The following is a 24934-nucleotide window of genomic DNA, read 5'->3' as shown; positions in this document are numbered from 1 at the left end:
ACAATTTAGGATATATGTGTTGACATTTAACTTCAGTTCCTCAGAGTAGCAAAACACTAAATAAACATTAGAAACAACTAGAATAAATGGCACCACACATAACTAAGCAGTAATCCGTGACACCAGAGGATTGCCTGATTGTACAGCTATGCAGCAGAGTGGCGCACTTGGGTTCAAGTGGGTAAGCCCTGGGTGTGGGATGGCTTGACAGCCAGCGTGGATGCCCTAGTGGTGGAGGTTTATCATTAGAGATGCATGAACAACATTGCAGAGGAGCCAGGGGAGGCAGGATTGCAGAAGTCGCCAGTTATTGGAGCTGGGGATGTATCTCATACCTGTCCCCACTTTTGGCTTTGTTTGAAAACGTACATTAAAAAGTTAAAAGTGCCTGTGTACAAGTATACGTATTGATGTGGGAGGTTGTTGTAATACAGTCAGTAAAAATGCATTATAAAGTATTTTTACTCTGTGACAACATGGTGCTTCTCTTAATATACATGTATGTACATGTACGTGTCTGCTCATAACAAAAATAATTAAAACTGGACACTAAAAATGTTGATTGTGGTGACCTCTCATCACGTCGTCATGATTTTATGTCCATTTTTCTTTTTGCTTTACTTGTTATTCACGTGTACTTTCCCATGACCACGTTTTACTAACGTTTTAAAAAGGTTTAAAGTAGAATATTCTCAAAAGTAACAAAGTGAAATCCCTTAGACATGGGTGGATCTCACTCCTTTCAGGAGGCGGGTCCTGACTCCACAGAGCTGCCATTGCCCATGCCACACTGAGAGTGATCCTCTGTTCAGCTCCTCCGGTGTCGGCCCCTCTGGTGCAGCCCTGCAGACTGTCACTCCTTCACCCCTTCACCCCTGTGCAGCCAACCATAAACAGCAGTGGCACCTTGGGCCCCCTCCACAGGAAACGGATTATAGCGCAGGGTCCGGACTATGTGTTTGCTAGAGAACTGCAGGCAGCCTAGGCTCTAGAAGCAGGGGTGTGAGATTTTTAGTTAAGTGAACCACAGTTACGTTTATTTTAGAGCTACTGTTTAGAGCTAATATTTGCGTATTACCTTTGCTGCATATTTCCATTATTATTTCCATTATTATCGTTCTGTCTACACCCTTACCTGCAGGACCACCCCTGCCCGTGAGCACACCTTTTCTGTGTGCTCACTGTGTGTGCTTCACTACATTTTGCTCACTGACGCCCCCGCCAGGCCTCATCTTGGAGTGCGTGGTACAGCTCACAGGGCTAGGGCCCTTCCCTAGGCTTATTACACATCACTCAATGGTGGCTTTGCATCGCAGTTTCCTTAGTGTTTTCTCTCTCTCCGAAGCTAAATCGTAAACCTCATTAGGTCTGAGATGTCCCTGTGAAGTGAGCTCAGTAGTCTAGACGCCTCCTTAGGAAAGCCTTCCTGACTGTGTCTGATATCCTGGAGGAACTCTGCGCCGCAGTTCCAGCTTTGTACAGGTTGTCAATAAATAAAAACTAGATTAGGTGACAGTTCCCATGGGATTGGTAGTTCTACTTTTTGCTAAAATACCTTCGTAAAAGTTAATTTTAAACAAAATCTTTTACAACTACTATTGCAGGCATGAGGCCTTCCTGAGATCATAGATCCATGATTCGTTTTGGCTCTAGTCCTGCATCTGAAAGGAGTTTAAGCTTTTCTGCGTATGAAATGACAGTCACAGGTGCTAAACATTTCAGCTGCATGCCTGTCCTAAAGTTCTGTTTTTAAATACACACTTTCAGGGACTTTGATAAAACTTACAACTTTGTGTGTGTTTATGCTTTACTTGTAGGAGAAATACGAATGCGCGTTAAAGAGAGCAAGTATCAAAATTGTTACCCCTGACTGGGTCCTGGATTGCATATCTGAGAAAACCAAAAAGGATGAAGCATTTTATCATCCTCGACTGATTATTTATGAAGAGGAAGAGGAGGAAGAAGAAGAGGAGGAGGAGGAGGTAGAGAATGAGGAACAGGATTCCCAAAATGAGGGTAGTACAGATGGAAAATCCAGCCCTGCCAGTTCTCAAGAAGGCTCTCCTTCAGGGGACCAGCAGTTTTCACCCAAATCAAACACTGAAAAATCTAAAGGGGAGTTGATGTTTGATGATTCTTCAGATTCATCACCTGAGAAACAAGAGAGGAACTTAAACTGGACCCCTGCCGAAGTCCCACAGTTGGCCTCAGCAAAATGCAGACTGCCCCCGGGAAAGGAGCCTGGGTTAATTAACTTATGTGCCAACGTGCCGCCAGTCCCAGGCAACATCTTACCTCCCGAGGTCCGGGGTAACCTCATGGCTTCGGGACAAAACCTCCAAAGTTCCGAAAGATCAGAAATGATCGCTGCTTGGAGTCCTGCTGTGCGGACGTTGAGAAACATTACTAATAATGCTGATATTCAGCAGATTAGCCGACCGTCAAATGTAGCACATGTAAGTCACTCTTTAAGAACAGAAATTTAAGTAACAGATGTTGGAGTTGGATTTTACAGTCTGTTTCAACATGGTTTGGTATTTTCTGCTTCTTCAGAACACTTAACTTACAAGCAGTGTTTGTGTGGGAACTTGTTTTACAGTTGTGTGTGTGTGTGTGTGCGTGCGTGCGTATAGTTCATGGTCTCTGAAATTCCAGCAGGGTACCAGTGATAGGGGTGCTCGCCCTGGAGGAAGGGTTTCCACTCTTACTTAGCCTAAAATGAGCAGTGGCCACAGAGAGGTGTGAAGTTGACCAGGTGTTCCTTTCTTGCTTTATTATGAACTTGATGGTAGATGAATAATGAAACATGAATTATTCATTACAGAAGCCTGAATCTGAACTGATAGTTTTATGACTGGAGCTTGTTGATGCAGAATGGACTGTAAAAGTTTTGGTAGATGTCTTTCAATTTAAGACTACAAGGAAGTAGTCAAGGTACATCGGCCTGGTGTACATTTGTGTGGGTTGTGGGACAAGGTGGCAAAGAAGAAAGACAAGTCTTCCACCCTCGTTTCAGGTGGGGAAGACAAGACAGATATGAACAAAAGGGCTTCTGGTCTGGGTGTTTTGAAGACAGTCCTTAAGGGGTCATATAATAGCCGTTGGAGGAAGGAGGCTATTTAGGAGAGGTGATCAGGGAGGGCCTCACGAAGGAGGGGGTGTGAATGACAAGGCCCGTGGGGAGGACTGGGAGAGAGTTCCAGACAAAAGGGGCAGCGGCAGTGAGGACCTAGAAGTAGGCATGGATTTCCTGTGTTGTAGGGAAAGAAAGAATAATGAGACTTGAGGTAGCGGGGAGAGCTGGAGGCATTTGTAGGGATCTGTCCCCGGGGGCCCATACCATTCTCCCTTAGGGAAAGTGGTCACCTTCTGAGTGTGTCTCTGGGGCTCTAGGAAGGGTGACCAAGTATGTCTTTCTTACTGCAGGTGACATTGTCATTGTTGAGTATGACTGTGGTAGTGGTTTTAGAAAGTCTTTCTTGATTACAGATGGCGTGTTAAAAATACTGTTTTCTTCCTCTCCTCCCTCCCTCGACTTAGCAGTGAGTAACTGCTAGTACGTGGTTCTTGAGACACTGGAAGGTTGTGTCGTTCAGAATAAGGTCCAAGAAAAGAAAGCCCATTCCTCAGATATCCGAAGGATGAAAAATAAGATGGGATGAGGTAATGTGTGTATGGTGTCAGAGAAGAGAGAGGAAATTGGATATGGAGAGAATGGAAGATTCTGGAATAGTTGATACACAGATCCTGGGAAGACCGAATTGTTGGATCTGGGTAGGACCTGGTTTAGGTTTGCGACCATAACCTGGAAAGTTGTGAAGAGGAAGGTGGAACTGACCAGGTCGGCAGGTGGTGGAGGGGTGGGAAAGATGATGAACAGACAGAAGGAAGGCAGAGGTGGCCAGAGCCTGACGTAGTTGGATTAGCAGTTTTGGAGGCGTGTTGGCTTTGGAGATAAAGGTTGAGGGAGAGCAGGGTTGCACACCACAACTGACGCCACCCTCTTCCTGACACCTTTAGTTTGGTCCAAACAATTTTTTGAATTTATTTACCAAAATCATGAGATTCTCTATAAAAATGGGACTTCTGGCATTTCTCAAGAAGTGGAGGAGCCAGCCAGTTATTTTGCAGTCTGAATGATGAAGTGCTTGGTGGCCGAGCAGCAAATTCTTTTGTAGTGAGGTGCCTTCAACGGGCTCGCTCCTCATGTACTTACGACCCCTGTGCCATCATTTGCTCTTGACTTGCTGGGCCCGGGAGGTCATTGAGTTGATGTGGAGGACACTGGCAGGTGACGGAGTGAGGGGCTCGGGGTGAAGAGAAGGTCCCTGAAATGAGGTGGTCAGAGTGTGGCAGGGCCAGGTGGTGCCCGTGCTCACGTGGGGTCCCCGGAGGTGAGAGGAGGAGACAGGAGGCGGAGAGAGCGCGGTGGGTGCCCATGGGCGGCAGCACCCCTGACGGGGCAGAGGGGTGGTAGAGCCGTGAGCTGTGTCCCTGTACCAGGGGGCTGTCGGGGTGGAGGTGATAGGCAGAAAGCACTGGAAAGCCAGGGGTTTGAGGCGATCGGGAGAAGGTAGCTGGGGGGCAGCCTGTCAGAAACCAGGGAGTGATGGGGAGGTCACAGGGGGAGACGCTGGGCTATGCAGGCACACCTGTCCTGTGTAGGCAGACAGGTGAAGTGTGCCCACGGGGACCTGCCTCCCGGTAGGCTTGAGACTTCAGTGGGCCAGAGTGTTGAGTCCATGGGGAGCCTTGGGAGCCCTCATGCCTCCTGGAGTTGAGGGATCAGGAATGAGCGTTCAGACTGGATGGACAGACGTGCTCCCTGCTCTTCATCCGTGGGCTCTGTGGACAGTTCTGGGATCCCTGCTGGCCTTTGCCACCGTACTCTGTGATGTCAACTTGAATCTCACGCTTCCTAAATTCGCATTTGGATATGGAATAATGTTGCGAGAGGTGGAAAGACATGATCACACCAGGGAGAGGGACGCACCCTGCAGGAGAGGCTTGACGCCCCCACCCCAGGTGCTGCCCACAGGGTGCTGCGAGGCAGGAAGCCCCCACCCCCCAACCCCCCTACGACGGCCGGGCCCAGCACTAGGGGGAGCAGCTGTGAAGAGATTTTCGGAGAGTTTTTCCACAGTGTAAGAACATGGGACGTTTTGCTGCCAGATGTGAAGAAAATGAATTTTTGAAATGTTACAAATAGAAGACAGATTTAGTTTAAAATTAGATCAGGGGTTGGGAGAAGAACATAGCTAACCATCAATCTGTTTAAATTGCAGATTTTTAGTGGTTTGGAGCCATGTTTGTATTGTAGTTCTTTATGTATTGGGCCACTCAATATATAAGTAATTTAAAGATTATCATAGTATTATATGAAGGAAAAATTCAGACTTAATGGCAAATTACGTGATTAAGCAGCTAAGAATTTTCTTTCTTTGATTCCTCGGGACTAACATGTTCAGCCACAGATCAGAGGGTTGAAAAGCCGGCTGATGAGTCCAGGTGGTGTCCTGAGAGTCACTTCACTGGGTGGCCCGCCAGGTGCCCGAATTTCCAGGCCATTGTCCATCTCGCTCAGGCCAGTGCTTTTGTCCTGACCTCCATCTGCTCCCAGTTGCCCTGTGCTCACAGCCTGGCTTTCCCCAGCTTCTCAGGTTGTGATCACCACACAGAAGGTGCCCCTGCCCTCCAGGCCCCCTGCAGAGTCGTCCTGGCCATTCTGAGATGGGAGCTGAGAGGACTAGCCTTGGGCTCCAGGCTGTGGAGCGTACATGAGGGTCCCTCAGACCTACCAGAGCCCCCCCTTTGATCTGGGTGTGGGGATGCAGGGGCAAGAGCCCCGGGGCAAACGACTGGTTCCACCCTGTTCATTGTGGCAGACAGGACATGGGTGGTTTTTTCTGAGAGTAAAAGTATGTACCATTCAAATGGTCCCTACTGTAAAGTGATAGAGTCCCTCCCACCCCTAACTCCTGTTTCCACTCCAGAAGCAGCCCCTGTTACTGACCTGCACTGTGTGTACAGGCTCATGCTTGATCCACAGAAATACAAGCAGGTGCTCGCCACCCTGCCCCACGTGTGATTGTGTGGAGGTGTGAGGCTTTGATTGGTGTCCTGCCATCTGGGTGTGGTGTGTGCTGAGGTCAATCTACCTCCTCTTTACAGGGTATTTTTTAAATGCTTGTAAGCATAGAGAAGAAATTGTTGCCCTATTATTTACATATTTGTTTAAAAAGTTTCTTTTCTGTTTAGAGCTCCACTGAGGAGTTTTTGAAGAATGAGGAGAACTTACAGAGATAAAGAGGTCCTACCTATGAGGTGTTTGCACGGACAGCTGTACTGAGCGCTGGTGTTTGACCCACTTCAGTTTCAGGCCCCATTGTTTCATCACTAAATCTGGAGTCTGTGTTACCTTTGCAAATTATAAAACCTTTCCATTTTGGAGTCTACTTGGATGGAAGAGATATTTTAAGATCATGTTTGAGATCTTCTTATAGCTGTGCCTTATATTAAAATTGAGTTTCTAGAGTTTTATGTAAATGGCCAAGTGTGCCTTTAATAGGATTAAGTTATATTTATTGAGTTTTAGTAAAATCTATTTGATTGTTACAGTTCTCTCAACCATGAGAAAATGGTTTCTCCTTTTTGCTCTGAGCATATTGCGAAGAAATTCCTTGTAGAAATTCCTCGTTGTTGTTTTATTCAGCACCGTACAGGATAAGAAAATAACCTACCATCTGGGGCTCTGGCATCTCCTGACTCCCTCCCACCCCTCAGCTTGTACAGAGCTCTTGGAGTACTCGTCCTTGTGAAGCAGAATGAGCTAGAAGGGAAACAGTCTGCTAGCTGGGTTTCTCTCTAGCTTGAAACACTTTTGCCACCTAAAGAGCCCCACGTCCTTTTTGAGGAAGGCTGATATGCCTGCTACACGGATGATTTTCCAGTTGGAGGAACGTTTACCATTTAAGCAAACCTGCTGTTGGTGTCTTTTCTGTCCCCTGTTGACAGAGCATGCCAGTGCCCAGGGCTTGCTGACCACAGATGAGGAGGGGCCGGGTGCTCTGGTGGGGTTACGTGCTGTCCGTGTCGGGTGCTTTCACTTGGGTAGTAGTCAAGAATTCTTGTTGCCTCTCATTGGGTAGCTTTCATTGTTGGGAAGGAGCCGAGGTTAGGCTCCTGCTTGCCATTCCCCAGAGCATCCTTGGGTTAGGAGAAGTCTGTGGAATGTTGCAGATGGGGAAAGGGTCCTGGTGAGGCCCTGTGCACTTCACATCGCACGGCGGTGCCCGGACTCCCACTCAAGGCCCCGGGAGTAAGTAGGATGCTTTTGTTTTTTCTCACCTTTTCTGGGGCAGCCCTGTCACTGTGCTCTAGAAAACACATCAGCCATGTGATGTTTGTACTAAGTCATGAGCTTATTCTATTTTACTTCTTTTCAAGTTTTGGTGGTCTCAAAATAGGAATTCACGTTATTGAAGTTGGTGATGCTTTCGTAAATATAAAATGCTGTATTGTTTTTGAAGCTTGCTGTTTGGTGCTTCCTATTTCTTTAAACATTAAGGGAATGTGGGAGATGCTCATATTCTCTCAATTAAGGGAACGTTAGTACATTTCAGTAATGATTGCTGATGATTTTGCCTAATCTTTGTTTTCTAGATCTTACAGTCCCTTTCTGCACCTACAAAAAACCTAGAGCAGCAGGTGAATCACAGCCAGCAGGGCCACGCGAATGCCAACGCAGTGCTGTTCAGCCAGGTGAAGGTGGCTCCGGAGCCACACCTGCCACAGCAGCCACCACAGCCACCACCGCCCCCACCGCCACCGCATCCAGTGCTGCACCTTCCCACCCAGCAGCTCCTGCAGCTCCAGCCGCAGCCGCAGATCTCCCAGCAGCCTTACCCTCAGCAGCAGCCACACCCCTTCCCCCCACAGCCGCTGCCCTTCCCCCAGCAGCCCCTGCACCGGCCCCAGCAGCCCCTGCAGCCCCTGCAGCCACAGCAGCAGCACGCCCTACAGCAGCAGCTGCACCAGCTCCAGCAGCACCAGCTCCAGCAGCAGCAGCTGGCACAGCTCCAGCAGCACAGCCTACTGCAGCAACAACAGCTCCAGCGTCTGCAGCAGCAGCAGCAGCAGCACGTGCAGAGCCAGACACCCCAGGCCCTGCCACACCAGGCACAGCCCCCACAGCCCCAGCACCAGCCTCTGCAGCAGCCCCTTCAGCAGCCTCCGCAGCAGCACCAGCCCCAGCCACCCCTGCAGGCCCCACAGCAACCACAGCACCAGCTCTTCGGACACGACCCAGCAGTAGAAAGTGAGTTGTGTGGAATTTATCTGCCTTTCCTGAAAGTCTCGTACTTCTTTAAATGCTGAGAGAGCGGGTTTGAGCATGGGGTGAGGATTCACATCAGAATCTTGCACCCAATGAAGGACTTGGTTATGGAGGAGGTGTATGGTCTCTGCAGCTGGGGACGGCATCCCCCTCGAAGTGCATGTCAGTGTCCTCCAGGAGGAGAGTTGTCCCGAGGGCTGACACAGACGTTAACTCTGTTGGTTTCATTTTTAGTTGTGAATATAGACAGTACAGCTAATGTATTCATAGCAGTCTTTCCAGTGTAGTACTCAGGCTGCTGGTGGATGTGTCCTGGTCAAGAGTGATTCACTTCATAGATTCAGATTAAACTCAGCAGAATGAACACTTTAGTTTTTGTGCACGTCCGCATATTCATGGGGTTTTACTTTTCTTGTATAATTTGTGCCAGTTCCAGAAGAAGGCTTCTTACTGGGATGTGTGTTTGCGATTGCGGATTATCCAGAGCAGATGTCTGATAAGCAGCTGCTGGCCACCTGGAAAAGGGTGAGTCGTGCTTAAAGAAGTAAACTTTGTCCTGAAGACTCTCCTCTCCGAATATAACCTGAGCTTCATTCACTTGGCTGCCCTGACACATGCACATCTGTGTTTTGAAAGTATTATGGGCATTCTGTTTTATAAGATTTTATTTATTCATGAGAGACACAGAGAGGCAGAGACACAGGCAGAGGGAGAAGCAGGATCCCTGTGGGGAGCCCGATGTGGGACTTGATCCCAGGACCCCGGGATCATGCCCTGAACCCAGGGCAGACTTTCAACCGCTGAGCCACCCAGACGTCCGTATTACAGGCATTCTTATTCATATTCTCTGTGACCTTAGGCAAACCACTTTTTTGGGCTTCATTATTGGTTTAGCTGTAAGGGGAAATGTTGGACTTTATCATTCTTCAGATTTTTTCAGTTCAGATTCAAAGGGGTACAAGCTATTTGTATGTAACTGGGGACGTAAGAGTAAGACCAGGATTTTGGTGCCCTGGAATAGGAACCGTCAGCTTCCATGTGCCTTCATCATTTCTGTCTCTAAAGGCAAGTGCTGGAAAATCTTAGAGACTCCAGCTGGGAAGGTCTCTAGTTGTGAACTGTAGTCCTTGTATTGCTTATTTTGTATGGTGGCCTTTAAAGAAAAGGAGAAAAAAATACTTTGCTCTTCAGTGTCACAAATCAAAACAGACTCAAATTTAAAAGAAAAAATGAGTTTAAGTATGTTTCCAGTATACTTTGAATGTGCTTCCCTCTGAGTGTTCCTGTTGTTCAAACCCTGCTCTGTGCCAAGCATTCGGTAAGACACGGGACGTTGATGAATGTACAAGATTGAGAAAACTGTGTATCAGTTGGAGAAATAGCCATCTGTCCAGGGTATGAGGAGGCAGGATGGCCGGTACAAGGAGAGCTGTAAGACAGAATATCATCCTTTGGCTGAACGCAGCACGAGGGCCAGTCTCGGGCCAGGGGCCTCAGAGCTTGGGGCCAGGAGGGTGTCATGCGTCAGGTGCCTCATGGGCAGCTGGAAGTAATCAAGTGGTGTCTTCAGAGTTCTCAGGAAAAGTGACGCTGGCCGAAAATGGCATGTCCAGTCTGTGTGACGCATGGCGCTGGAAAGGGCGGTGTCCTCGGACTTCCACCATCAGCTCTCCCTCTGTGCAGAGACAGGAAGGGAAGTGTTAGGCCGAGAGTGGAGGGAGGTGCCAGACAGATATGAAAGTGAGTGTGGGGAGGAGCCAGCCTCAGCTGGAGCAGGAAGAGCGGTCTCCAGGGGCAGCACAAGGTAGAGAGGGTGCTGCCAGGCCTCTCAGTGTGCTTGATCGATGACATACTGATCGGTGACATACCATCTGCTGCACCTTAGTGACTTGGAGCAGCAACACCTGTCACCTTGCTGTTCCCTCATAGGTGGGAGACACGGCCGGTGGTGCCACAGGGTGTCTGGGTTCAGGCTCTCTGCTGAGGTGCTGTCAGTGGGTGGAGGGGGCCTCTAGGCTTCATTGCACAGGCCCCTCCCTAGGCCTGGGGTAGCCCTGGGTTCTCCCAGGGTGCGGGACCTAAGGCAGAGCAAGGAGGGAGCCACCGCGTGTCTCATGACTGTCTTAGAAGCCGCACGTAGTCACTCCATCATAGTCTGTTGGGCCAGCAGGTTCCCAGGCGAGGGGCCTGGGCTCAGCTCTGAAGGGAGGTGCACTTGGGGATTTGTGGGCAGTGTTTTAACCACCACGATGTCCTTCTTTGGGCAGTTTGAGAGTGACCTAGAGATACTCAGGAAGGGAAGAAGAGGCGGGAGGGAGGGAGTTTGGCCCTGGACTAGCCTTGGGGAGGGGCGCGTACAGTGGTCGACCCAGTGTCCGAGCTTCGGGGAATTAAATCCCAGAGACTCACTCCAACGAGAATGGTGATGTGGCCAGATGAGGAAGGCTGGGGGCAGGAGTGTTCCAGGCGGTAGGAGGTCAGGAGATGCGGAGCAGGTAGGCTACATTAGTGATTTCCAGAAGACATGGCAGGAGCGCGGTGTGGCTTCTGCTGGGGAGCGAGAACCAGTGGAGTGGGAAGTGGGTGTTTCTGTCACGCCTTATGAAACTGTAGACGAACTGCTATAATAACTGAATATAAAAAATGAATGAAGCAGGATGGTTTTGCGGGCAGAAATTTTATCATAGTGCAGGTCTCTCTCTTGTGGTGCACAGTTGTTTGGACTCTCAGCAGCGCTGGCCTGCACGCAATGCCCATGGTCAGACCTGGGGCAGGCCCTCCCCCAGCTCATGATCACCATGAAATGCCCCTTCTTAGTAGTCACTAACTTCATACTGCTTTTTCTTCTTTCTTTTTAATAAGGGCCCTTAACCAGGGTTGCTCTGCCTGCCAGGGCATGTTTGGCCATGTGTGAGGATGGTTCTAGTTGTCACACGTTGGGGGGGTGGGTGTTGTTGGTGTCCAATGGGTACAGTCAGCAGCGCGGCCAGTTCACAGCACAGCTTCAGGTGGTCTAAGACATCAGCAGTGCCAGGTGGAGAAAACCCAGTTTCAGAAAGAGAACATTGTGTTTCTCATCTCTTTCCTTCTGGAAATTCAGATTAAATGAGTGCTGGAGTTCCTTTTTATTTCATGGTGCTGGGTAGAAAACCTGGTAAATACAACCAACATATACACATATTACACTTTGGTGAAATACACTGTAAAAAATAAACAGTGGACTTGTTTGATAGCAGTCTAATCTGAAATAATAATTCTCTGTTCTCCTGAGTCCATGAAGTTGATTACGACTTTGGGTCTTGTGTGTGTCCAGATAATCCAGATGCATGGCGGTGCTGTGGACCCTACATTCTCAAGCCGGTGTACACACCTTCTGTGTGAGAGTCAGGTCAGCAGTATGTATGCACAGGTGAGTAGCGTGGCCTCAGCTGCTACTGCAGCAGTGTCCCTTTTCACAGACCGTCTAAGGATTCTAGAGACCGGTGTCTGGAGAGGAACTTTTTTCTACCTCTAAAAGTAGGGAAGTGCCTTCTTAGTAATTTTCATCAGTCTTTGGTGGGACGGATATGTTTGTGGATGGAGAAAGTTCAGGACACCCCTGGTAGTGTTAAGGAAAGGACACAGGCCTTTGGCTTGCTTCAAAGCTGCACTGACTGAATGGGGGGCGGTTGCAGGATTTCCCACTATTGTGGGGCTATGTACGCAGGGCTGGACTGAACGTCTGTAACGCCCCCTGGGGCACGGTCCCCTTGTCCATCCCCTGAAGTGCCATCTCTTCTCCTTTCCTGACAATGTGGTTATTAGTGGATAGACCGCGGTCAGTAGGTGTGTGGTGAATGGCCTCCCACAAACTCCTCTTAAACACGGTAACCATATACTGGATCCCCTTTCTAACTAAAAATGTGGCCATGCTCGTGACGGTTTTTTTTTTTCTCTCTGTGGTTAATTTTTAAGTGGGTAATTATATTTTTTCCGAACTTGTTCTCATTGGGGCTTCTGTGTTCTGAAGGGAAATGTTAATTTGGTGATCATAGACTTCTCATGCCACAATTGAAGTTATTTTGGAGGCCATTGTAAAATGTTGCTTTGGTCCCTGTCACAGGCTATTGGTGTGTAGGTGGCCACATTCATAGTTGTGTGGAAGTCAGCCTGCTCCTGTGTTGTCACTTAGGTAAATCGGGTGCTCTGTGTCACGTGATCCCCATGGGGCTTCTGTAAAGGTGTCACTGTAGTTATACAGCCTGACAACTGGGTATTTAATCCTGCAGCTGCAAACACCCCGGCACAGCAAACCTGTGATTTTGTGTTTGGTAGGCGATCAGGGAGAGGAAGAGATGTGTCACTGCGCACTGGCTGAACACGGTCTTGAAGAAGAAGAAACTGGTGCCGCCTCACCGTGCCCTGCATTTCCCGGTGGCATTCCCCCCCGGAGGAAAGCCATGCTCCCAGCACGTAAGGGACACCCCTCTGCTTCGTGCTCATTCTCCTCCTCCCTCAAAGTGGCCCCACACTGCCTTTGTCTCCCACGTGGGCCCCAGGGTACCGGTCCCGGTGCACTCCGCCTGGCCCCGGCTCCAGAGGGCCCGAGTGGCGCCAGTACCTCACTTCCTGTGTTCCTTCAAACCGGCAGTTTCCTGTGGAGCAGAATTTAACCACGTCTCTCAAATCTGTAACACTACTTAAAATCCAAAAGTAAAGCAGGCGCCTTGCACCGGGAGTGGCCCCTGCAGGCAGGACCTGATTCATAGTTGTAGGTTCTCACTCAGACATTCTCAAAATTGGCATCAGTGAGAATGAAGAACTGGCTGAGTGTTTACGTGCTTAGTAAAACAGTTTTGTTAGAATGATCTGAACGGTGTCCTGTTAACACAAGAGAGGCGTTCCCATAGTTGGTGTCCTGATTCCCAGCTCTCCCTCTGATGGCTCCGCATGAACCCTGTTTACCACAAAGTGCCGATTTTGACGCTCGTCGGAGTGGCGTTACGGCCTCTGTGCAGAAATGTCCAGCGGAGGCTGAAAATACATGCGCATAAAGCAGGCCCAGAGAAGGAGGTGTTTGCGGGTTAGATCACTGCTGCGTTTTGGCCTTATTTGCTCTCTTTGTGCTTAGATTATTTCTGTGACTGGATTTGTCGACAGTGACAGAGACGACCTGAAGCTAATGGCTTGCCTGGCGGGCGCCAAGTACACAGGCTACCTGTGCCGCAGCAACACGGTGCTCATCTGCAAAGAGTAAGTGCGGCTCTGGGATTCCCATGGCGAACTGCCTTCTTGCGTTTCTGAGCACAGCCTGGTGTTGCTGGGAGTTTGCAAATCGATGTTTGTTAGAACAAGGGCAGTGATAGCAGAAGTGTCTATAAAACACTGGAAGGAAATTAGATGAATTAGGGAGATGAGAACTAATTAGGTAGTGGGAATAAGGTAAACCTTTTGAAGTAGTGGATGACCTGGTGACCCAGCAGGAGCCCTGGGACGTGTCCTGAAATGACCAGCTGGAGGTTATCATCACCTGTGCTAAGATACCCCTGGTATTTCTATGTTGTTGAAAATAAACATTATTTTGAACAATAGACAAGTCTAACATTTAAAAAAAAATCTTTTTTCTTTAAAAAAAAAAAAGACCAATTGGTTTAAAGTATGAAAAAGCCAAGGAGTGGAGGATACCCTGTGTGAATGCCCAGTGGCTTGGCGACATCCTCCTGGGGAACTTCGAGGCGCTGAGGCAGGTGCACTACGGCCGCTACACGGCGTTCAATCTGCAGGAGCCATTTGCCCCGACGCAGCATCTGGTTTTAAATCTTCTGGGTAAGTGGAGTTTCACGGGCTGTCAGACGAAGAGGGTTACACATGCTCCTTCCGCTTCTTTCTGACCTGAGGCATGGTCGCGGCACTAGCTTTCCCATTGTTTGTAATTGACATCATTGCCTGTCTCCTCACCCCCCTCCACTCCACCCTGCGCAGGTGTTCCTTCTGGTTTGCTGTGCTTGTTCACCTTTATAGTAGATGCTTACAGCTGGGGGGAGCACTGTTATCTCTTCAGCCAGCTTGGGCTTCTCCAAAACACCCCCACCCCATGGAATGTGCCCTGCTTTCTCTCCTTCTTTTGTAAGTGAGCACCCCAACTCCTCCCCTTGCCCTTGCTGGACCTTGGGCAAGCATGTGCGTGCCTGCTGCAGCTCCTGGACTGTGTGGCCTCCTGCTCCTGGGGTCCGTTACAGCACTTGGTTCTGCTGCACATGCTTAACTGAACGCACCCAAGGAAATGATCATTCAGGCTTTGCTTTCATATGCTTGCTTTTTAAAAGCTCATTCAGCTGGATTTTTGGATGGCTTTAATCATGAGAAAGTTCTTCATTTTGAGCCATAATCTCCCTCCCTGGGACATATGTGCCCATCTGCCTTCGGTTTTGAAATGAAAGCATTGCAAAGACTCATTGTCCTTCCCCGAAGCATTTAGTTCGGCTGTTGGGGGGGGGGGGTGCGGGGGGAGGGACGTGCTGTGTCCTTCATGCTGGGCTCCTGTTGCCACAGGGGATTGTGGCTCCCAGACATGGCCGGTGGCCCCCAGATTGGGCCATGGAACAGCTTTGCTTTAGGCCCCTGTCACTATGCTCCTCGTCTAGAGGATGCTGGGTACTGAACTCCCTGAGCACAGCTCCAGAGCTGCTTGCTGCACTCCCTCACCTGCCGTTGTACTGGAAGCATCAGCACAGTCTTTATATGCATCCTTGATAAGTGCCCATGAGGCCACCTATGTGTTGAAGGCTAACCCCAGAAAAGGGTTTCACAAACAGGCTTTTCCAATTCAACAGTATGTTGTTGTAAAAATAACTTGTTTCTCTCTCTAGATGCTTGGAGAGTCCCACTGAAGGTGTCGGCAGAGTTGCTGATGGTAGGTTGAGTCTTTGGCCCAGTCGCTTAGGCCGTCACATCTTAGAAACACGCAGTGGGTATAGATTTGTATTTGTCAGTTAAAAACTCTTCAACTTGTCAGCATAACAAATGAAGTTGTATCTTCTCGCTTCTCATAAAGTGTTTAGCACACCTTGGGTCTTTCCCCCCTCAGTTGATGGTATTGTCCCTCGTAGGTACTTACACACAGAGAAGCTCGGTTGGCTTCAGAGCAGAGAGTGGAGGAGGAAGTAGGACAAGTGCCCACCTTGTCTCTGTCACCTGTGCGGGCTGGGAGCCCTGAAAGCAGCCCTAGCAGCTCCGACTCATTCTGGGCTGCAGAGGAGATGAGGTTGGCCTGGCCAGGTTGGGGGAGGTCTCTGATTCAGGACTAGGAGCAGGTGTGAGTGCCAGCGGATGCTGTGTAGCTGGGGGCCATCTCTGATGGTGGCACGTGCATTGTATTTTCTGGTGTGTTTCCGTGTCACAGCTCAGTAATGTCACACTGTAGAACATGTCTCCTGCTCACGGTCACTGCTGACGCTCCTGCCACCATGAGGGCAGCTATGGTTTCGTTGTTGGTGGTAGTAGGGCTTCGTGCGTGTTACCATATGTACCCACCTGGGTTGTTTCAGTAATGGACTTCTGTATCACGTGCCCACTGATGTTCAGTGCATCCCTGAGAGCTACAGAGGAGATTGAGGGTTTGTGTCCCCTAAACACCAACTGAGGAAAGGGCTCCTGTCAGGATTCCCTAGTAGCGTCTCAGCCTGTGCTCTGATTGAGGGCTTGCCCGGCTGTTTTCCAGATCTAACCTGGAAGCCGCTGATGATCATCACAGTCTCTTTCCTTCATGCTCATGATCATGTGCTCACATGGGTTTGTTTTTCTTTGCTTAAACTCATAATTATGATTTTAATAAAACATGACCAGCCCTGACACATCAGCAAAAGCCAATATCCTCCTAATTCCTTTGGAGGAAAGAAATGTTGAGTGGCTTTTAAGGTGAGGCTGGGAGCGTGGTCATGAGTTCTTCCCTTCCCAGACCCCTCTTTCTCTGTGGCTCTGTGTCAGCAATTACAGAGCTCTGGGTTTCTTGTTGCTGACACGTCGTGGTATGGACACTTGCGAGTGCTTGCTGGCTGCAGAGAGCTGAGGGTGGTCTCCTTGTCACAGTGGCAGTGAGAGAAAGTAGAGCCTGGTCCCATGTGTGACTGGGCGAGGAGGTCCCAGGTGTTTTCTGTAGATGTGCTGCCTTCTGTTGTGGTCTTCTATATACAGCAGCTGTGTTTAGAAAGTGTTATGGTCAGTTAATAAGATAGGTAGTGGTTTCACACAGTAAAATAGACACAGTGTCTCTGGAAGCAGTTCTGGGAAAGCTACCCTGCGGCACCTGGTCCTGCGCTCAGCAGTGTTGCTCATCTGCCCAGTGTGAACCGCTATAGGCAGGATTTCTGCTTGAGGAGTAGTCGTTTTCCAGGGAATGTAACTGCAGTGAGAATGTTTTCCAAATTCCAAAGTGGGACACAAGACATGTTGGAAGTAAAAACTGCCATGCAGTATTGAAGGTGGAGGACTGCATGTGCAGCATGGGGGGGTGGGGGAGACGGAGACCTCCTCAGGGCATCTGAGGACCGGGAGGCTTGGGGAGCCTGGAAGGCAGGCTGAGAGGTACACAGAGGTTCTGGAAAGCCCTCCTGCTCCTGGATGGAGACTTCCTTGTCACTCTTCTGGGCTAATGCTGGTTTTGATGCAGTGGAGAGCATGAATTAATGTAGGAGAGGGGTTGGTTATGTGACACATAAATCTCTTGGAAGCTCCCGTGTTACTTGTGAGAGTGATTAAAGTGAGTGATATTTTAATTACAGAGTATGAGACTACCTCCCAAACTGAAACAGAATGAAGTGACCAACATCCAGCCTTCTTCCAAAAGAGCCAGGTATGAATGGTCCCATACGTCTCTTGTGCTTGGTTATTGTTTACAGGGCTGTTTTAGAAACTGGTCACAACTGGGGAAATTTCTGAACATTTCACAATAAATTGGATTTGTTTATTGCTTCACAACTTTGTTGTGATTGGGATATAAAGGTGGGTAGACAAGTATTTTTTTTATTAAAGAAAAAAAGAATCTTTTCATTTTTTTTAATTTTATTTTTTAAAGCAAAACTTTATCAGAACCTCAGTTAAAGTATAGCTGCTGTAGAGCAGGTGGGAGGCCTGGGTGGGCTGGCTGTGCCAGTGTGTATGGGACTGTGCCCTCCGGGCACGCCCTGTGACTCAGGTGGGCAGGGGCCAAGACCCCTTTGGAAGGACATATGTGGTGCACTGGTCTCACCTGCTAAAAACCTGGTTGGCCAGTACGGGTCAGTAATGAAGTCCTGCCTTATGTGATTAGTAAGGCACAGCAGATACAGGTTGAACTAGGGAGTTTTCTTCTTCATCCATGAGTCTGGAAAAGCCCTTATTTCTGAGCTGGACTTGGCAAACCACAGTTTACCTGCTTGGGCTGCCCTGTGCAGTCACAACCTTCTCGTCTCTCCGCTGCTCTGCATCATACTCCTTCCACCCCACATTACAGTCTGTGAATTACAGAAGTATTCAGTAGCATCCTAATTGTGTGACTTTATAAATTTTTAAGAGAGAGAGCGTGAGCAGTGTGGGATGGGGAGAGGGAGAGGGAGAATCTTAAGCAGATTCTGTGCCCGGTGCACAGTCTGACCTGAGGCGTGATCTCATGGCCTCAGGATCAAGACTTGAGCTGAAATCAAGAGTTGGATGCTCAAAATCAAATCAAATAAACCTTAAAAAATTATTTTACCTGGATGATTTCAAATGTAAGCTCAGTGGAATTGAAAATTTTAAGGATATGTAAAGACTGAGTGATTGAATTTAAAATGTGTGCTTAAGTCAGATGGCTTGTTTTGAGCCTTTTGGTGTAAGATGGGGGTGAGTAAAGGGCGTGTGAGACTCGGCTGCAGCTCCCGGGACGCTGGCTGGGTAAAAGGGGTGACTGTGTAAATGGTGGGAAGAAAAGACAGGTACCACTCATTTTCCTTTACAGAAAGATCCCCACATGGTTAAAGCTCTGGACAGTTGTTAAAACTATTAAAATCCCTTGTTGGCTAAAGAACATTTTTATTCTAAGTAAAGTCACCTTTCTGTTCTATTTATTTTATAGAATCGAAGATCTGCCACCTCCCACTAAAAAGTTAACACCAGAATTGACTCCTTTTGTGCTTTTCACGGGGTTTGAGCCTGTCCAAGTCCAACAATATATTAAGGTAAAATTATATTCTGCTTTCTCTGAGGGTCTTTAGCTTTGTGCTTTTCTGTGTTTATTTGCTTTAGGATAGCAGTTTATTAAAATAACATTTAATCAGGAATACCCTTTTACCACAGTCTTTACAGCGTATGTTTATAAAGTAGTTGTATTTCTTACAATAACAAGTGGTCATGAAATTGTTAATGAGTCTTCAGCTTGTTCTGTGCTTTTTATAGTTAGTTTTATACTTAGACACTTTAATAGAAAATATGACTGGTGATTAGAGCAAGACCCATATTTATAGTCACGTGAACATGCAAGCCTGCTTGCGCGCCATCATCCTAGAACCCCCAGCGTAGGGGGTATGCCTGCCACTCTGCGTCTCCCACTGAAGCCACAGGCCACAGCGTGGAGGGCTCTGGGGGAGTTGGGTTCGTGTGTGCTTGGATACTAGGTGGGAACGCGACCTTACAGACGCGTCCTGGAACAGCAGCTTCCCATGGGCAGGGTGGGGCGAGGATTGCGGTTTCAAGTCGGCCTGCATCGTGTTTGATTTGTATGTTGTGCTTTCGGTTTTTTAAAGGAAAAGAAACAGTTACAAATGCTGTTGTAAGTTTAGTGCGATTTTTAATTTTTTTACTTTTACAATTGGGTGTAGTCACTGACCTCTTGTTCACTTGTTCGTGTCTTCTCATCACATCTCTGCTAGGAGTCTGTGAAACCAGAGACTGTATGTCACTGTGCTTCATCAGCACCCGTTTCAGCTATAAGCTTGGGCACATTCACACCTTTCATGAGATGTGCTGCCTGGTTCTGGGGCACTTTATCTGTTAGGGATGTGGTGTCTGACGGAGAAGTGCTCTTTTTATCGGGGTTTGTGTGGACTTTATTACAGACACGTGCACCGTCAGCACCATTGTGCCGTCTGTGCGCTGTTGGGTGGCCCGTACCCCTGCGCTCATCTCTGCTCTGTGCTCCTGCCTTTAGAAGCTCTACATTCTCGGGGGCGAGGTTGCCGAGTCCGCGCAGAAATGCACACACCTCATCGCCAGCAAAGTGACGCGCACGGTGAAGTTCCTGACGGCTATCTCTGTGGTGAAGCACATCGTGACCCCAGAGTGGCTGGAGGAGTGTTTCAAGTGTCAGAAGTTTATTGGTAGGTGGTGGTGTCACTGCCTTAGTTTTTCATGCTAAAAACTGACCCCCCCCCCCCCCATTTTCATCCCAAGAAACATCTAGTTTGCTTTTTTTCCTGAGAACTCACCATTGAATTGACAAATAACTGGCTGTGACATGGAAGGAATTTGATATTTTTGCATCATACTATGAAATGGAAAGGTTGTGGTCATTTGGACAGCGTTAGGGGAAAATAAGCTCTCTGCCACTGCTGTTTTGTTTCCTGGTCAATGCACCTTGTTTGGACACTGGCTGTAGAGTGTGATTCTCCCACACAGTGGTGTCCATGAGTGTCTTGGTGCAGTTCTGATGGCAGGTTCCGTCAGAGGGATGGGTGTCTCCCTCCCATCGCCCACCCCTCACCGTTCAGAGCCCTCAGAGTGGCTTGCTTCTAGGCAGTGAGGCTTACAGACAGCATAGGAAGGGTTTTCCCTTTGTCAGTGTCCCCAAGTGTTTTCACACCTTACTACATAGGGAGTCCAGTCTGTTTCTCCACAGAAACTACGTGGCCAAAATTGACACGCACCTTTGTTAGGTAAGTTAGCGTGAGCAGCAGTGGCAGTGCCTTCTGTGTGTGGGTGTTCCCAGGGCATTGTGACTCCCACATGCACGTGCTCAGCCCCCACTTGGCCACCAGTCTTGGGGGAGTGAGAAGAGAGGGGTTTGGCCCTGTGACAAGCTTCACCACAATCTCAGTCTGATTTCTTGGTTTTGATTTTTAAGCCCCAACCACAGTGGTGCAGAGACTTAGCTCCCCTGTGTTCCATTCCCCCTATCCTGTGGCTGTGACCTCACTAGCCTCTGATTAGGGCACACACACACCCATGTTTCTATGCCAGCCATGTACCCCAGAGGCCGCACCCCCCTTGCTGCTGCCCCTGGAGCAGTGGGATGATATGGATCCACCAGACCCACAGACCCTCCAGGTCCCCACTGGCCTTACACTGTTCTGACCCACAAAACTAACCTAATTTGTCCCTAATAGGGACAAATAGTTGTTAATGTTAAATTGAAGTATTTCAGATCCATGTTATTTTCTTGGCCACTGGTGTTTAAACCTAATTCAGTCTTTAAAACAATTAATAAAGGTATATATATTTTAAAGTTCATGTAGTCTAATATACAGATGAGAAAGTATGATCCAGAAAATTATCTTATTATAAACATATATTATTTATAACAAACCATAGCTATAAGCAAAGCTATAACCAAACTTAAAATTCCATGATTCTGGATCAAAATCAATCATAGGAAAGAATCATTATATGAAAATAAATTTCCAATTACAGTAGTATAGTCAATTCTCATTACTCGTGGTACTTCTGTTCTACAGAGTAGCCACAGACCCCAAATTCTAGAACACTGAGCCATTGCTCTCAGAGGAAACACAGGGCTGGGTTCCTGCAAGCCCTGGTCACATTTTAATCAACTGATGAATATCTACATTTGTAGGGCTCTGTAAAACCTTGTTTTATGTGTACCTCTGTTAGAATCTATTCTTGCCTCCTTCACACTGGCCTCCGGGCCAGCTGTGCATACCTGGGGGCTGAATGAAGCCATCATAACTCGTGCTTTCTCCATACAGCACAACATGGCCTCTTCCCTGGGGGGCGCCGCAGCACCACAGTCCATGCTGGGGCATTGGAAACTACAGAGTCACCAACAAAAAGCATAAATATGTAAAAAAATAATAATACTAAACAGACCGTAGAAAGGAAACTTTCTTACAGTATATATTGAATGAAGGCAGACGTCTTCTGGGAAAGGGCACGCATTTGGAGGCTCTGGTTTGCCACTGCTATGTGTTTCTGCAAGTGACTGCAAAAACTCCACAAATACAGATTTGAGGTTCCAAATGTAAAATCCACATATAATGAGGATAACTATATTAATACTTAGAAATTTTTTCAATTGAAAATAATTTTTGTTCTTAAAAGATATTGGTGGGACACCTGGGTGGTTCAGCAGTTAAGCATCTGCCTTTGGCTCAGGGCGTGATGCTGGAGTCCTGGGATTGAGTCCCACATCAGGCTACTTGCATGGAGCTTGCTTCTCCCTCTGCCTGTGTGTCTGCCTTTCTCTGTGTGTCTCTCATGAATAAGTAAATAAAATCTTAAAAAAAAAAAAAAAAGATATTGGTGAAATACAAAACCTAACAAATGTAGGCAGAAGAAAAAAGTTGTAGGAACAATTCCTATAAACATATATATTAGCTCCCAATTTTGTAGAAGCGCTATAAAATTTAAAATGTGACAGTCTGTTCCTTCACTGAAATTTGAGTTACTTAATTTATCAAGGTTATGAAACATGATTTTTTTTTATCTGTTTATAAAGTTTATAGCAGTTTATATTTCATGAAGTTTTGGTTGACTGACTTGGATTTGTTTATGGCATAACCATTGATCTCTGTTAGAAGGTGGTTTAGTCGTGTTGTAAACATTTAATAGTAAATAGTAAATAATAAATAGTAAATAGCAAACATTCCACATTTGACACACACCCCCCCCCCGCCCCAGATATCAGGATTTAAGAGAATTTTTCTAGTTTACAATAATTGCCTTTTCTGAGTGTCATGGTGTTGGACTCAGACAGTCCATAGCCTTTTCACAGTGGCTTCCTCAATTTAGTGAGATGCACCTGGGTTTCCTCTGTCTTTTCACAGCTTTAGAGCTGGTTTCTTCATAGCGTTGAGCAACATTCCACTGTCTGCCTGGACCACAGTTTATCTGCTCACCAAGTGATGGGCATGTTGGCTCCTTCTGAGTTTTGACAATTATGAATACAGTCACTGTCATTGTTCTTATGTAGCTTTTGTGTGGATGTAAGTTTTCAACTCCTTTGAGTCCGTACCAAGGGATGTGATTGCTGGATTGTGTGTGTGGTAAAGGCACGTTTAGTTTGGTGAGAATCCACCACGCTGTCTTCTGTGTCTGCTGTACCACTTTGCACTCCCGGCAGCAAGGAAAGAGAGCGCCTGTTGCTCCACATCCTTGCTGCGTGTGGTGTTGCCAGTGTTTTAAACTTCCACCATTTTAACAGTGGTAGAGTGGTAATCTCATTTTTGCTTTAATTTGCAGTTTGATAATGACACAGAGGATATTTTCATGTGTGTATTTGCCATCTCTCTATCTTCTTTGGTGACATGTCCAGACTTTTTGCCCCCCCACCACCTTTTTAAGATTTTATTTATTTATTTATGAGAGACACACAGAGGCAGAGAGACACAGGCAGAGGGAGAAGCAGACTCCCTGCAAGGAGCCCAATGCAGGACTCGATCCCAGGACCCGGAATCATGCCCTGAGTCGAAAGCAGACGCTTAACCCACTGAGCCACCCAGTCGTCCCTTTTGCCCTTTTTTTAAATTGGGCTGTTTTCTTATTATTAAATCTCAAGGGCACTTTTTGTATATTTTGAAAGCAGTCCTTTATCAGATGTTTCTTTTCCCACCATTTTCTTCCAGTCTGTGGCTTGTCTTCTCATTCTCCTAACACTGTTTTCCCAGAACACAAGTTTTTAATTTTAATGAAGTCCAGCTTATCAATTATTTCTTCCATAGATTGTGCCTTTGGTGATGTATCTAAAGTCCTTGCCATATTCAGGGTCATCTAGATTTTCTCCGATGTTCTAGGAGTTTTATAGTTTACACTTGGGTCTGTGCTCATTTTAATTTTTTTTAAAGATTTTTAAATAGAATGAGAGAGCATGAGCCAGGGGAAGGGGGCAGAGGGAGAAGCAGACTCCCTGCTCAGAAGGGGCCTGACGTGGGGCTCGATACCAGGACCCCAGGATCATAACCTGAGCCCAAGGCAGATGCTTAAGCTACTGAGCCACCCAGGGGCCCCCCATTTTAATTTCTGTGCAGGTGTGTTTGTCTAGATTTAGTTTTTCGCATGTGGACAACCAGTTGTTGAAAAGGTGATCTTTGCTCAGTTGTACTGCCTTTGTTCCTTTGTTAAAGACCCATATATGTAGTTTATGTGGGTTTCTGGGTGCTCTCTCCCCGTTCGATTCTTTTGCTGGTGCCACATGGATTTGATTCCTCAGCACTGACGTGAGTCGGGCACTAGCGGTCCTCCAGCTCAGCTCTTGTCCTTTGGTGTTGGGTTGGCTGTTCTGGGTCCTCTCCTCCCATCTCAACCTTAGGATCAGTTTGTTGGTATACGTAAATCATTTGTTATTAATACACATTTAAAGATACTCTTTTGCCAAAAGTTTACACTTTTGGATTATTTTTTAATTTCTCAAAAAGAATACTTACCTTAATGTGTGATTGGTAGTTAATGTCTGAATTTTTGCTTTCAGAGTCATTTCTTTCTTTTACTCATCTTTTAGCATTTTACCAATCTTTTTTTTTTTTTTTTTTGAAGATTTTATTTATTTATGATAGACACGGGGGGAGGGGGTGCAGAGTCACAGGCAGAGGGAGAAGCAGGCCCCGTGCCAGGAGCCCAATGTGGAACCTGATCCCGGGACTCCAGGATCATACCCTGGGCCAAAGGCAGGTGCTAAACCGCCGAGCCACCCAGGGATCCCCTTTACCAATCTTTAAGCATAATCTTTCTCGTTTTTCTTATTTGAAACCATCACCAGGTTACCAAACAGTTGCAAGTATGGTACAAATTACTGCTTTTTCCCGAACCATGAAAGAGTCCATTACCAAAGCGATACGCTATCCTCCCTGAACACCTCGATGTGTGTGTGTTATCTGTGGGACAGGACACACTGATGGCTGTGGTACAGCTATCAGTCAGGGCCACTGCTGCTGTCTCTTCTTCGGACCTCATTCAGCTCTGCCTGATGGTCCCAGGGGTGTTCCTCAAGGCCAGGGTGTCCGGTTCAGAACCATGCAGGGGGTTGCCACGTTGTCACTTAGGCTGGTTATTCTATAGACTGTCCCTCTGTGGATGTACCCGCTCCCCCCTGTGCCGCCTTGCCCCCCAACTGGGGGCAGGACAGCCCTGCTCCTGCCAGGGCGTGTGCTGTGCTCCCTGGTGCAGGGGGTACATGCCGGCCTCTGCAGTGACATGTCATTTATGGGGAAGTACTTGAAAACCGTGCAGTGTTACTGGTCCTTGGATTCCTCATTTCCTTGTGTGGCCTCCATTGTCAGTGTTCTCGGTGGGTGGTTGTCGTGCTGTCCTTGATGTGCACACTGTCCCCACTTGCACGGCAAGGGCTGTTGGGGCTGGCCTCAGGGTCTCTCAGCCTGTCCCCTTGGTCTTTCTGCCCCATGTCTGTAAACCCTTTCTCCCCCCAGCGAGGATCGGATT

At 47.6% G+C, this 24934-nt stretch overlaps 1 protein-coding gene across 6 annotated transcripts in view; it reads left to right on the top strand.

The window, feature by feature from the left end:
* PAXIP1 (PAX interacting protein 1) overlaps positions 1-24934 on the top strand; it is a 49982-nt gene that overhangs the window by 21064 nt on the left and 3984 nt on the right. For 5 of the 6 annotated variants that reach the window (XM_038559796.1, XM_038559800.1, XM_038559797.1 and 2 more), the window contains 11 exons: positions 1818-2456; positions 7663-8317; positions 8766-8860; positions 11649-11744; positions 12650-12787; positions 13446-13567; positions 13956-14140; positions 15184-15227; positions 17095-17165; positions 18405-18507; positions 19476-19644. In XM_038559796.1, coding sequence (XP_038415724.1) covers positions 1818-2456; positions 7663-8317; positions 8766-8860; positions 11649-11744; positions 12650-12787; positions 13446-13567; positions 13956-14140; positions 15184-15227; positions 17095-17165; positions 18405-18507; positions 19476-19644 — 2317 coding nt within the window. The remainder of the gene's footprint in view (positions 1-1817; positions 2457-7662; positions 8318-8765; positions 8861-11648; positions 11745-12649; positions 12788-13445; positions 13568-13955; positions 14141-15183; positions 15228-17094; positions 17166-18404; positions 18508-19475; positions 19645-24934) is intronic. The other variant, XM_038559801.1, reaches the window with a different exon arrangement.

Source organism: Canis lupus, chromosome 16, assembly GCF_011100685.1.
Source record: "Canis lupus familiaris isolate Mischka breed German Shepherd chromosome 16, alternate assembly UU_Cfam_GSD_1.0, whole genome shotgun sequence".
In the NCBI taxonomy this organism is placed as follows: Eukaryota; Metazoa; Chordata; class Mammalia; order Carnivora; family Canidae; genus Canis; species Canis lupus.
The sequence above is the reverse complement of the archived record's forward strand: the minus strand, read 5'-3'. Positions and strand labels throughout refer to the sequence as shown.